The sequence below is a fragment of the Coregonus clupeaformis genome, unplaced genomic scaffold (genome assembly GCF_020615455.1).
Source record: "Coregonus clupeaformis isolate EN_2021a unplaced genomic scaffold, ASM2061545v1 scaf1014, whole genome shotgun sequence".
Taxonomy (NCBI): Eukaryota; Metazoa; Chordata; class Actinopteri; order Salmoniformes; family Salmonidae; genus Coregonus; species Coregonus clupeaformis.
In genome coordinates, this window is record NW_025534468.1 from 105,001 (window position 1) to 118,708 (window position 13,708).

The window sequence follows — 13,708 nt, forward strand, 5'->3', positions numbered from 1 at the left end:
GCAGAGAGAGAGAGACAGATGGGGGAAAGCAGAGAGAGAGAGAGAGATACACAGGGGAGAACAGAGAGAGAGACAGGCAGGGGTGAACAGAGAGAGAAAAAGAGACAGACAGGGGAGAAAAGAGAGAGAGAGACAGACAGGGGAGAAGAGAGAGAGAGAGAGAGAGAGAGAGAGAGAGAGAGAGAGAGAGAGAGAGAGAGAGAGAGAGACGGGGGAAAGTGGAGAGAGACAGACAGGGGAGAACACAGAGAGAGAGACAGGCAGGGGAGAACAGAGAGAGAAAGAGACAGACAGGGGAGAACAGAGAGAGAGAGAGACAGACAGGGGAGAACAGAGAGAGAGAGAGAGAGAGAGAGAGAGAGAGAGAGAGAGAGAGAGAGAGAGAGAGAGAGAGAGAGAGAGAGAGATACACATGGGAGAACAGAGAGAGAGAGAGAGACAGGCAGGGGAGAACAGAGAGAGAAAAAGAGACAGACAGGGGAGAAAAGAGAGAGAGAGAGACAGACAGGGGAGAATAGAGAGAGAGAGAGAGAGACGGGGGAAAGTGGAGAGAGACAGACAGGGGAGAACAGACAGAGAGAGAGAGAGAGAAAGAGAGGCGGGGAGAGCAGAGAGAGAGAGAGAGAGAGACAGATGGGGGAGAGCAGAGATAGAGAGAGACACAGTGGAGAGCAGAGAGAGAGAGATACAGTGGAGAGCAGAGAGAGAGAGACAGACGGGGAGAGCAGAGAGAGAGAGACAGACGGGGGAGAGCAGAGAGAGAGAGAGACAGACGGGGGAGAGCAGAGAGAGAGAGACAGATGGGGGAAAGCAGAGAGAGAGAGAGAGAGATACACAGGGGAGAACAGAGAGAGAGACAGGCAGGGGTGAACAGAGAGAGAAAAAGAGACAGACAGGGGAGAAAAGAGAGAGAGAGACAGACAGGGGAGAAGAGAGAGAGAGAGAGAGAGAGAGAGAGAGAGAGAGAGAGAGAGAGAGAGAGAGAGAGAGAGAGAGAGAGAGAGAGAGAGAGAGAGAGAGAGAGAGAGAGAGAGACGGGGGAAAGTGGAGAGAGACAGACAGGGGAGAACAGAGAGAGAGAGACAGGCAGGGGAGAACAGAGAGAGAAAAAGAGACAGACAGGGGAGAACAGAGAGAGAGAGAGACAGACAGGGGAGAACAGAGAGAGAGAGAGAGAGAGAGAGAGAGAGAGAGAGAGAGAGAGAGAGAGAGAGAGAGAGAGAGAGAGAGAGAGAGAGAGAGAGAGAGAGAGAGAGAGAGAGGCGGGGGGAGAGAGAGATAGAGAGAGACAGATGGGGGAGAGCAGAGAGAGAGAGAGACAAAGTGGAGAGCAGAGAGAGATACAGTGGAGAGCAGAGAGAGAGAGACAGACGGGGGAGAGCAGAGAGAGAGAGACAGACAGGGGTGAGCAGAGAGAGAGACAGACGGGGGAGAGCAGAGAGAGAGACAGACGGGGGAAAGCAGAGAGAGAGAGACAGATGGGGGAGAGCAGAGAGAGAGAGAGAGAGAGATACACAGGGGAGAACAGATAGAGAGAGTTAGACAGGGGAGCGCAGAGAGAGAGAAAGAAAGAGATACACAGGGAAGAACAGAGAGAGAGAGACAGACAGGGGAGAGCAGAGAGAGAGAGAGAGACAGACAGGGGAGGACATTACTGAATGGCTCAATACTTATTCAATACTCTCACCCCTCCCACACACACCCTATTTAAAGGCAAAAATATCTGAATCTATTCAAGGCTGTCCTACAATAGTTCCCATGACAACATAGAAAGATCTATACAACAAAGACTTCATCAAGACTGGAGCAGTTCTAAAACGTCACCACCCACTTCTGCATCGAGGTCGTTCGTTCCGCCAGCTCCACGCCCCATTGGCCATGCACTGGATGTGAGCGGGGCCGACCCGGTAGTAACCCGGGTTACAGCTGAAGATGATCTTGGTTCTGAACTCATAACTGGAACCGTTGATGATTGTCCACTTCCCGTGGTCCAGAGAGAAGGAGCCCAGACTGGGGCACACCACCACTGTGAGACCACAAACACAAGAAGAAACCAACATATTAAAGCTACAGTCTGGGATTGGAAAAAACAAGAAATGGCAGCTCCACCACTTATTTTGGTGTATAGCTGAGGGATGGGGCTAGGGAAATGTAACCCTTCATATGCCACCACTGTGGGACTACAAACACAAGAATAGTAAACCCATGGTCCATGGTGTCACGCGACGTGTATGCGGTCAGCGAAGTCAAACGCAGGACACAGAGCGGCTGGCAACGTACTTTTACTGAACACAGTAAATAACGTACAAAAACAACAAACCTCCAAACAGGGAGGAAAACACAATACCCGTACACAAAGCAACTGCCGGAATGACAAAGAACAATCACACACAATAACCAATGAGAGACAGGGAGTAATATAGGGAATACAATACAACATAATGGGAAACAGGTGTAAACAATAAAGACAAAACAAGACAAACACCGAAACATCGATCGGCAGTAGCTAGTACTCCGGGGACGACGAACGCCGAAGCCTGCCCGAGCAAGGAGGAGGAGCAGCCTCGGCTGCATCCGTGACAGTACCCCCCCCTTGACGCGCGGCCCCAGCCGTGCGCCGACCCCGGCCTAGGGGACGGCCAGGAGGACGCGGAGCAGGGCGAGTCGGTAGACTCCGGTGGAAAACCCTCAACAGGGAGGGATCTAGGATGTCCCTCCTAGGGACCCAGCACCATTCCTCCGGACCGTACCCCTCCCACTCCATGAGATACTGCAGACCCCCCATCCGACGCCTCGAATCCAAGATGGAACGGACTGAGTACGCCGGAGCCCCCTCGATGTCTAGTGGAGGAGCCTCTCGTACCTCATTCTCCTGGAGTGGACCAGCTACCACCGGCCTGAGGAGAGACACATGGAACGAGGGGTTAATGCTGTAATTAATGGGCAGTTGTAACCTATAACATACCTCGTTCAATCTCCTCAGGACTTTAAATGGCCCCACAAACCGCCGACCCAGCTTTCGGCAGGGCAGGCGAAGGGGCAGGTTTCGGGTCGAGAGCCAGACCCGATCTCCCGGTGCATACACCGGAGCCTCACTGCGGTGGCGATCGGCGCTCGCCTTTTGCCGCCTGATAGCCCGCTGCAGATGGACATGCGCAGCGTTCCATGTTTCCTCAGAGCGCCGAAACCACTCATCCACCGCAGGGGCTTCGATCTGGCTCTGATGCTAGGGTGCCAGGACCGGCTGAAAACCCAGCACACACTGAAAAGGCGTAAGATTAGTGGAGGAGTGGCGGAGTGAGTTTTGGGCTCTCTCTGCACAGGGGATATACCCCGACCACTCCTCCTGCCGGTCCTGGCAATAGGACCTCAGAAACCTACCCACATCCTGGTTTACTCTCTCCACCTGCCCATTGCTCTCAGGGTGAAAACCTGAGGTAAGGCTAATCGAGACCCCCAGACGTTCCATAAACGCCCTCCAGACTCTAGAGGTGAACTGGGGACCCCGATCAGACACTATATCCTCAGGCACCACGTAATGCCGGAAGACGTGAGTATATAGGGCGTCGGCAGTCTGTAGGGCTGTAGGGAGACCTGGCATAGGAATGAGACGGCAGGCCTTAGAAAACCGATCCACAATGACCAAGATTGTAGTGTTCCCCTGGGAGGGGGGAAGGTCCGTGACAAAATCCACCGATAGGTGAGACCACGGCCGTTGTGGAACGGGTAGGGGTTGTAACTTCCCTCTGGGCAGGTGTCTAGGCGCCTTACACTGGGCGCACACCGAGCAGGAGGAAACGTAATCCCTCACGTCCCTAGCTAAAGTGGGCCACCAGTACATCCCACTAAGGCAGTGCACTGTCCAACCAATACCAGGATGACCAGAGGAGGGTGACGTGTGAGCCCAATATATCAGTCGATCACGAACCTCGAGCGGCACGTACTTCCGTCCCTCTGGACACTGTGGGGGAGTAGGGTCGGCACGTAACGCCTGCTCGATGTCCGCATCGACCTCCCACACCACCGGTGCCACCAGACACGACTCCGGAAGTATGGGAGTGGGCTCAATGGACCTCTCCTCTGTGTCATATCGTTGGGACAGGGCGTCTGCCTTAGCGTTCTGTGACCCTGGTATATAAATGAGCTTAAATACAAATCGGGTAAGAAACATGGCCCACCTAGCCTGGCGAGGGTTCAGTCTCCTCGCTGCCCGGATGTACTCCAGGTTACGATGGTCAGTCAGAATGAGAAAAGGGTGTTTAGCCCCCTCAAGCCAATGCCTCCACACCTTCAGGGCTTGAACCACCGCTAGCAGCTCCCTGTCCCCCCACGTCATAATTTCTCTCCGCCGGACTGAGCTTCTTAGAATAGAAAGCACAGGGGCGGAGTTTTGGTGGCGTGCCTGAGCGCTGAGACAGTATAGCACTGATCCCCGCCTTGGACTCATCCACCTCAACTTGGAACGCCAAAGAGGGATCCGGATGTACCAGCACCGGAGCCGAGGTGAACAAGTCCTTCAGACGTCTAAACGCCCTGTCCGCCTCAGCCGACCACTGCAGACGCACCGGGCCCCCCTTTAGCAGGGAGGTGATGGGAGCTGCTACCTGTCCAAAGCCCCGGATAAACCTCCGGTAGTAATTGGCAAAACCCAAAAACCGCTGCACCTCCTTCACCGTGGTGGGAGTCTGCCAATTACGCACGGCTGAAACGCGGTCAATCTCCATCTCCACCCCTGACGCGGACAACCGATGTCCCAGGAAGGAGATGGACTCCTGGAAGAACAGGCATTTCTCCGCCTTCGCATACAGGTCATGCTCCAACAGTCTACCAAGCACCCGACGCACCAGGGACACATGCTCGGCTCGTGTAGCGGAGTATATTAGAATGTCATCAATATACACCACTACACCCTGTCCATGCAAATCCCGGAAAATCTCGTCCACAAACGATTGGAAGACTGAAGGAGCATTCATTAAACCGTATGGCATGACGAGGTACTCATAGTGACCCGAGGTGGTACTGAATGCTGTCTTCCACTCATCTCCCTCCCTAATGCGCACCAGGTTGTACGCGCCCCTGAGATCCAATTTTGTGAAGAATCGCGCCCCGTGTAATGACTCCGTCATACTAGCAATCAGAGGGAGAGGATAGCTGTATTTGATTGTAATCTGATTGAGACCATGTTAATCAATACACGGGCGTAAACCCCCATCCTTCTTCTTCACAAAAAAGAAACTTGAGGACGCAGGGGAAGTGGACGATCGTATGTATCCCTGTCTCAGAGATTCGGCGACGTATGTCTCCATAGCCGCCGTCTCCTCCTGAGACAGAGGATACACATGACTACGAGGAAGCGCAGCGCCTACCTGGAGGTCTATCGCACAATCCCCCTGTCGATGAGGTGGTAATTGAGTCGCCCTCTTTTTACAGATCGGCATACTAAGGAGGAATGTGCATGGTGGGAACTTGGTTCGGGCTTTCCACCGTCATTGCCCCTACGGAAACACCTACACACCGCCCGACACACTGATCAGACCATCCCTTGAGAGCCCTCTGTTGCCATGAAATGTTGGGGTCATGAGATGTTAACCAGGGAAGCCCCAACACCACGGGAAACGCAGGAGAGTCAATCAAATATAACCATATAATCTCCTCATGGCCCTCCTGCGTCTTCATCTTAAGTGGCGCTGTGACCTCCCTAAACAATCCCGACCCCAAAGGGCGGCTATCTAGGGCATGGATGGGGAACGGCACATCAACTGGTACAATAGGAATCCCTAACTTATACGTGAACCGGCGATCGATAAAATTCCCAGCTGCGCCTGAATCTACTAGCGCCTTATGCTGGGAGTGAGGAGAAACCTCGGGAAACACAACTTTAATACACATATGTGCAACAGAGAGCTCTGGGTGAGTTGGGTGCTTACTCACCTGGAATGACTCATCAGTGCGCTGCCTACTGCCTCGATTCCTAGGAGACCCTCCCCAGCACCGACCCGCAGTGTGTCCTCTGCGGCCACAGTTGGTGCAGGGGACGGCCTCTCTCCTGGTCTCTCTCCTGGGATCCCTAGCACCAGCACCCCCGAGCTCCATAGGGCTCGGCTTGGAAGTGCTGGGGGATGGAATGGACGGCCCGACTCCGGACGTCCGCGGGTAGCCAACAGGGTATCTAGGCAAATCGACATGTCCACCAGCTGATCGAAGCTTAGGTTGGTGTCCCTGCAGGCCAATTCCCGACGCACGTCCTCCCTCAGGCTGCACCTGTAGTGGTCGATGAGGGCCCTCTCATTCCATCCCGCGTTGGCAGCCAGAGTCCGGAAGTCCAGTGTGAACTCCTGCGCGCTCCTCTTCCCCTGTCTGAGGTGGAACAGACGCTCACCCGCCGCCTTCCCCTCTGGGGGATGATCGAACACCGCCCTGAAGCGGCGTAGGAACTCCGCATAGTTGACTGTAGCGGCGTCTATTCCCCCCCACTCGGCGTTGGCCCACTCCAGCGCCTTGCCGGACAGACAGGAGATGAGGGCGGACACGCTCTCGTATCCCAAGGGCACCGGGTGGATGGTTGCCAGGTAGAGTTCCACTTGGAGCAGGAAACCCTGACACCCGGCCGCTGTGCCATCATAAGCCCTCGGGAGCGAGAGCCGAATCCCACTGGACCCCGGAGGTGAAGCGATGGGTATAGCTGATGGTGGTGGTATCGTCGGAGGAGGTGTGGGCAAACTTCCTCTTTCCCATCGCTCCATGGAGTTCACCACCCGTTCCATGGCGGTGCCGAGAGCCTGGATCATGGCCGCTTGTTGTGCTACGCGCTCCTCCATTGATCCAGCTGGCACCGCCGCTCCTGCTGACTCCATGTCTTGGTGTGTGATTCTGTCACGCGACGTGTATGCGGTCAGCGAAGTCAAACGCAGGACACAGAGCGCCTGGCAACGTAATTTTACTGAACACAGTAAATAACCTACAAAAACAACAAACCTCCAAACAGGGAGGAAAACACAATACCCGTACACAAAGCAACTGCCGGAATGACAAAGAACAATCACACACAATAACCAATGAGAGACAGGGGGTAATATAGGGAATACAATACAACATAATGGGAAACAGGTGTAAACAATAAAGACAAAACAAGACAAACACCGAAACATCGATCGGCAGTAGCTAGTACTCCGGGGACGACGGACGCCGAAGCCTGCCCGAGCAAGGAGGAGGAGCAGCCTCGCTGAATCCGTGACACATGGAGAAAGATCCCAGACTGGGGCACACCACCTCTGTGGGACACGATAAATATTCATTCAATCACATCAATTAATCATATTTCCTTAGAATGTCCTTTTTACAACAGCAGTTGTCACAAAGTGCTTTAACAGTAACCCAGACAAGACCCCAAAATGTATATACAAAGAATACAGCAAAGAAACAAGAACACACATGATCGTGTAAATATATGGACCCAATTCTATTGTTTCATCATTTCACATTAGAGCAATGTGGGACCACACACACAACAATAGAACAGGAGTTTTGGTCAAATACTACGGAAACTAGGAGAGACGCCAGTTTAGTCTATCTTCCATTAGTCAGCACTTCGCCAAAAGGGATACAGTTTAATGTATCTTCCATTAGTCAGCACCTCGCCAAAAGGGATACAGTTTAATGTATCTTCCATTAGTCAGCACCTCGCCAAAAGGGATACAGTTTAATGTATCTTCCATTAGTCAGCACCTCGCCAAAAGGGATACAGTTTAATTTATCTTCCATTAGTCAGCACCTCGCCAAAAGGGATACAGTTTAATTTATCTTCCATTAGTCAGCACCTCGCCAAAAGGGATACAGTTTAATGTATCTTCCATTAGTCAGCACCTCGCCAAAAGGGATACAGTTTAATGTATCTTCCATTAGTCAGCACCTCGCCAAAAGGGATACAGTTTAATTTATCTTCCATTAGTCAGCACCTCGCCAAAAGGGATACAGTTTAATTTATCTTCCATTAGTCAGCACCTCGCCAAAAGGGATACAGTTTAATTTATCTTCCATTAGTCAGCACCTCGCCAAAAGGGGTACAGTTTAGTCTATCTTCCATTAGTCAGCACTTCACCAAAAGGGATACAGTTTAATTTATCTTCCATTAGTCAGCACCTCGCCAAAAAGGAATACAGTTTAATGTATCTTCCATTAGTCAGCACCTCGCCAAAAAGGAATACAGTTTAATTTATCTTCCATTAGTCAGCACTTCACCAAAAGGGATACAGTTTAATTTATCTTCCATTAGTCAGCACCTCGCCAAAAAGGAATACAGTTTAATGTATCTTCCATTAGTCAGCACCTCGCCAAAAGGGGTACAGTTTAGTCTATCTTCCATTAGTCAGCACCTCGCCAAAAAGGAATACAGTTTAATTTATCTTCCATTAGTCAGCACTTCACCAAAAAGGAATACAGTTTAATTTATCTTCCATTAGTCAGCACCTCTGTGCTCTTTATTTCTTTACTTGACAAAACAAGAATGAACCCGACATGACATCGCCGACATGACATCCCTGACATGACATCCCCGACATGACATCCCCGACATGACATCCCCGACATGACATCCCCGACATGACATCCCCGACATGCCATCCCCGACATGACATCCCTGAAATGATATCCCCGACATGACATCCCCGACATGACATCCCTGACATGACATCCCTGACATCCCTGACATGACATCCCTGACATACAGACCCAGTTCTATTGTTTGATGCTTTAAAGTGGCATGCATTCATCTACTTTCACACATCTGTGGAGTACTCCAAGTTCCTTACTGTTGCCACCTTGACTCATTTATTTTATCTGTGTTCACAAGGAAGCTGGTACTGTAGTGTACTGTGTAGAGAGAAGGAAGCAGACAGACAGGCTGGTACTGTAGTGTACTGTGTAGAGAGAAGGAAGCAGACAGACAGGCTGGTACTGTACCAGCAGCAGGACATCTCCTCTCCCCTCCTACCTGTGCAGCGGGGTATTTTGTTGTGGTTGCTCCATGTGCCATCGGACTGGCAGACGGTGGTGGTGAGATCCTTGGAGGACAGCCTGAAGCCATTGTTGCAGAAGTAGGTTAAACGTGTGCCAACGGAGTAATCAACCGCCTGCACACCTCCATTCAGCGGCGCAGTGGGCACGCCACACGACACAGCTGGAGGCAGGGGGGAGATACACAGGCACACAGGCGCATACACAGGCACAGGAGACACACACACACACAGACACACACACACACAGGCACACACACAGAGTGAGGGTGCGTCAAGGCTCCTTACAGGCACTGAGCAGCCGTGAGGAGACGGAATAGCAAAGTGATTAGATACGCTGGGGAGAAACATTTATCATCACAGACAAGATGGAGAAACATCAACTTCTGCATCCTCTCTGTGAACGACTGGGACACACACACACACACACACACAAACACATAAAGACACACAAAGACAGACACAGACATATATACACACACACACAAACACACACATGTACACACACACACAAACACATATATACAGTGGGGCAAAAAAGTATTTAGTCAGCCACCAATTGTGCAAGTTCTCCCACTTAAAAAGATGAGAGAGGTCTGTAATTTTCATCATAGGTACACGTCAACTATGACAGACAAATTGAGAAAAAAAAATCCAGAAAATCCCATTGTAGGATTTTTAATGAATTTATTTGCAAATTATGGTGGAAAATAAGTATTTGGTCACCTACAAACAAGCAAGATTTCTGGCTCTCACAGACCTGTAACTTCTTCTTTAAGAAGCTCCTCTGTCCTCCACTCGTTACCTGTATTAATGGCACCTGTTTGAACTTGTTATCAGTATAAAAGACACCTGTCCACAACCTCAAACAGTCACACTCCAAACTTCACAATGGCCAAGACCAAAGAGCTGTCAAAGGACACCAAAAACAAAATTGTAGACCTGCACCAGGCTGGGAAGACTGAATCTGCAACAGGTAAGCAGCTTGGTTTGAAGAAATCAACTGTGGGAGCAATTATTAGGAAATGGAAGACATACAAGACCACTGATAATCTCCCTCGATCTGGGGCTCCACGCAAGATCTCACCCCGTGGGGTCAAAATGATCACAAGAACGGTGAGCAAAAATCCCAGAACCACCGGGGGGACCTAGTGAATGACCTGCTGAGAGCTGGGACCAAAGTAACAAAGCCAACCATCAGTAACACACTACGCCGCCAGGGACTCAAATCCTGCAGTGCGAGACGTGTCCCCCTGCTTAAGCCAGTACATGTCCAGGCCCGTCTGAAGTGCATTTGGATGATCCAGAAGAGGATTGGGAGAATGTCATATGGTCAGATGAAACCAAAATATAACTTTTTGGTAAAAACTCAACTCGTCATGTTTGGAGGACAAAGAATGCTGAGTTGCATCCAAAGAACACCATACCTACTGTGAAGCATGGGGTTGGAAACATCATGCTTTGGGGCTGTTTTTTCTGCAAAGGGACCAGGACGACTGATCCGTGTAAAGGAAAGAATGAATGGGGCCATGTATCGTGAGATTTTGAGTGAAACCCTCCTTCCATCAGCAAGGGCATTGAAGATGAAACGTGGCTGGGTCTTTCAGCATGACAATGATCCCAAACACACCGCCCGGGCAACGAAGGAGTGGCTTCGTAAGAAGCATTTCAAGGTCCTGGAGTGGCCTAGCCAGTCTCCAGACCTCAACCCCATAGAAAATCTTTGGAGGGAGTTGAAAGTCTGTGTTGCCCAGCGACAGCCCCAAAACATCACTGCTCTAGAGGAGATCTGCATGGAGGAATGGGCCAAAATACCAGCAACAGTGTGTGAAAACCTTGTGAAGACTTACAGAAAACGTTTGACCTGTGTCATTGCCAACAAAGGGTATATAACAAAGTATTGAGAAACTTTTGTTATTGACCAAATACTTATTTTCCACCATCATATGCCAATAAATTCATTAAAAATCCTACAATGTGATTTTCTGGATTTTTTTTTTCTAATTTTGTCTGTCATAGTTGACGTGTACCTATGATGAAAATTACAGGCCTCTCTCATCTTTTTAAGTGGGAGAACTTGCACAATTGGTGGCTGACTAAATACTTTTTTTCCCCACTGTATATATACATACACACACACACACACACACACAAACACATATAGACTCACACACAAAAACATCACAGAGAAATATGGAAAATATTACCATGAACTGACTGGTAGAGTAAATCAGATTACTGTCATAAACACATCACAGAGAAATAGAGCTATGAGGAGTAAACTGTAGCCATTACATTGAGACAAATGTCCTGTCATATCAGACAGCCAGTATTGATGCCTATTTGTCTAATTAAATCAAACCAAACTTCACTCAAAACAGCGAGTAGCAGCAGTGGGGGGGAGGGGGTCAATGTAAATAGTCCAGGTGGCCATTTGATTAATTGTTCATCAGTCTTATGGCTTGGGGGTAGAAGCTGTTCAGGAGCCTTTTGGACCTAGACTTGGTGCTCCGGTACCGCTTGCCGTGCGGTAGCAGAGAGAACAGTCTATGACTTGGGTGGCTGGAGTCTTTTGACAATTCTTTGGGCCTTCCTCTGACACCGCCTAGGATAGAGGTCCTGGATGGCAGGAAGCTTGGCCCCAGTGATGTACTGGGCAGTACGCACTACCCTCTGTAGCGCCTTACGGTCGGATGCCGAGCAGTTGCCATACCAGACGGTGATGCAACCGTTCAGGATGCTCTCAATGGTGCAGCTGTATAACTTTTTGAGGATCTGGGGACCCATGCCAAATCTTTTCAGTCTCCTGAGGGGAAAAGGCGTTGTTGTGACCTCTTCACAACTTTCTTGGTGTGTTTGGACCATGATAGTTTGTTGGTGATGTGGACACCAAGGAACTTGAAACTCTCGACCCGCTCCACTACAGCCCTTTCGATGTGAATGGAGGCGTGTTTGGCCCTCCTTTTTCTGTAGTCCAGGAATTTATATGTTTAAAAAAATGGGGGGATACATGATTCCATATGTGTTATTTCATAGTTTTGATGTCTTCACTATTATTCTACAATGTAAAAAATAGTAAAAATAAAGAAAAACCCTTGAATGAGTAGGTGTGTCCAAACTTTTGACTGGTAGTGTATAGATATACAGTTGAAGTCGAAAGTTTACATACACTTAGGTTGGAGTCATTAAAACTCGTTTTTCAACCACTCCACAAATGTCTTGTTAACAAACTATCGTTTTGGCAAGTCGGTTAGGACATCTACTTTGTGCATGACACAAGTCATTTTTCCAACAATTGTTTACAGACAGATTATTTCACATATAATTCACTGTATCACAATTCCAGTGGGTCAGAAGTTTACATACACTAAGTTGACTGTGCCGTTAAACAGCTTGGAAAATTCCAGAAAATGATGTCATGGCTTTAGAAGCTTCTGATAGGCTAATTTACATAATTTGAGTCAATTGGAGGTGTACCTGTGGATGTATTTCAAGGCCTACCTTCAAACTCAGTGCCTCTTTGCTTGACATTCTGGGAAAATCAAAAGAAATCAGCCAAGACCTCAGAAAAACAATTGTAGATCTCCACAAGTCTGGTTCATCCTTGGGAGCAATTTCCAAACGCCTGAAGGTACCACGTTCATCTGTACAAACAATAGTACGCAAGTATAAACACCATGGGACCACGCAGCTGTCATACCGCTCATGAAGGAGACGCGTTCTGTCTCCTAGAGATGAACGTACTTTGGGCAAGTGTAATTCAATCCCAGAACAACAGCAAAGGACCTTGTGAAGATGCTGGAGGAAACAGGTACAAAAGTATCTAAATCCACAGTAAAATTAGTCCTATATCGACATAACCTGAAAAGCCGCTCAGCAAGGAAGAAGCCACTGCTCTAAAACCGCCATAAAAAAGACAGACTATGGTTTGTAACTGCATATGGGGACAAAGCTCGTACTTTTTGGAGAAATGTTTGGCCATAATGACCATCGTTATGTTTGGAGGAAAAAGATTGGGCTTGCAAGCCGAAAAACACCATCCCAAACGTGAAGCACAGGGGTGGCAGCATTATGCTGTGGCGGTGCTTTACTGCAGGAGGGACTGGTGCATTTCACAAAATAGATGGCATCATGAGGAAGAAAAATTATGTGGATATATTGAAGCAACATCTCAAGACGTCAGTCAGGAAGTTAAAGCTTGGTCGCAAATGGGTCTTCCAAATGGACAATGACCCCAAGCATACTTCCAAAGTTGTGGCAAAATGGCTTAAGGACAACAAAGTCAAGGTATTGGAGTGGCCATCACAAAGCCCTGACCTCAATCCTATAGAAAATGTGTGGGCAGAACTGAAAAAGCGTGTGCGAGCAAGGAGGCCTACAAACCTGACTCAGTTACACCACTCTGTCAGGAGGAATGGGCCAAAATTCACCCAACTAATTGTGGGAAGCTTGTGGAAGGCTACCTGAAACGTTTGATCCAAGTTAAACAATTTAAAGGCAATGCTACCAAATACTAATTGAGTGTATGTAAACTTCTGACCCACTGGGAATGTGATGAAAGAAATAAAAAGCTGAAATAAATCATTCTCCCTACTGTTATTCTGACATTTCACATTCTTAAAATAAAGTGGTGATCCTAACTGACCTAAGACAGGGAATTTTGACTTGGATTAAATGTCAGGAATTGTGAAAAACTG

The 13,708-nt window shown here is 49.0% G+C and overlaps 1 protein-coding gene across 1 annotated transcript in view; it reads right to left on the bottom strand.

The window, feature by feature from the left end:
- The window catches only part of LOC123486127 (CUB and sushi domain-containing protein 3-like), a gene marked incomplete at its 5' end in the record, with an annotated part of 123,528 nt that overhangs the window by 43,156 nt on the left and 66,664 nt on the right, over positions 1 to 13,708 (bottom strand). The window contains one exon of the mRNA XM_045217334.1: positions 8,990 to 9,175. Within this exon, the coding sequence (XP_045073269.1) occupies positions 8,990 to 9,175 (186 nt within the window). The remainder of the gene's footprint in view (positions 1 to 8,989; positions 9,176 to 13,708) is intronic.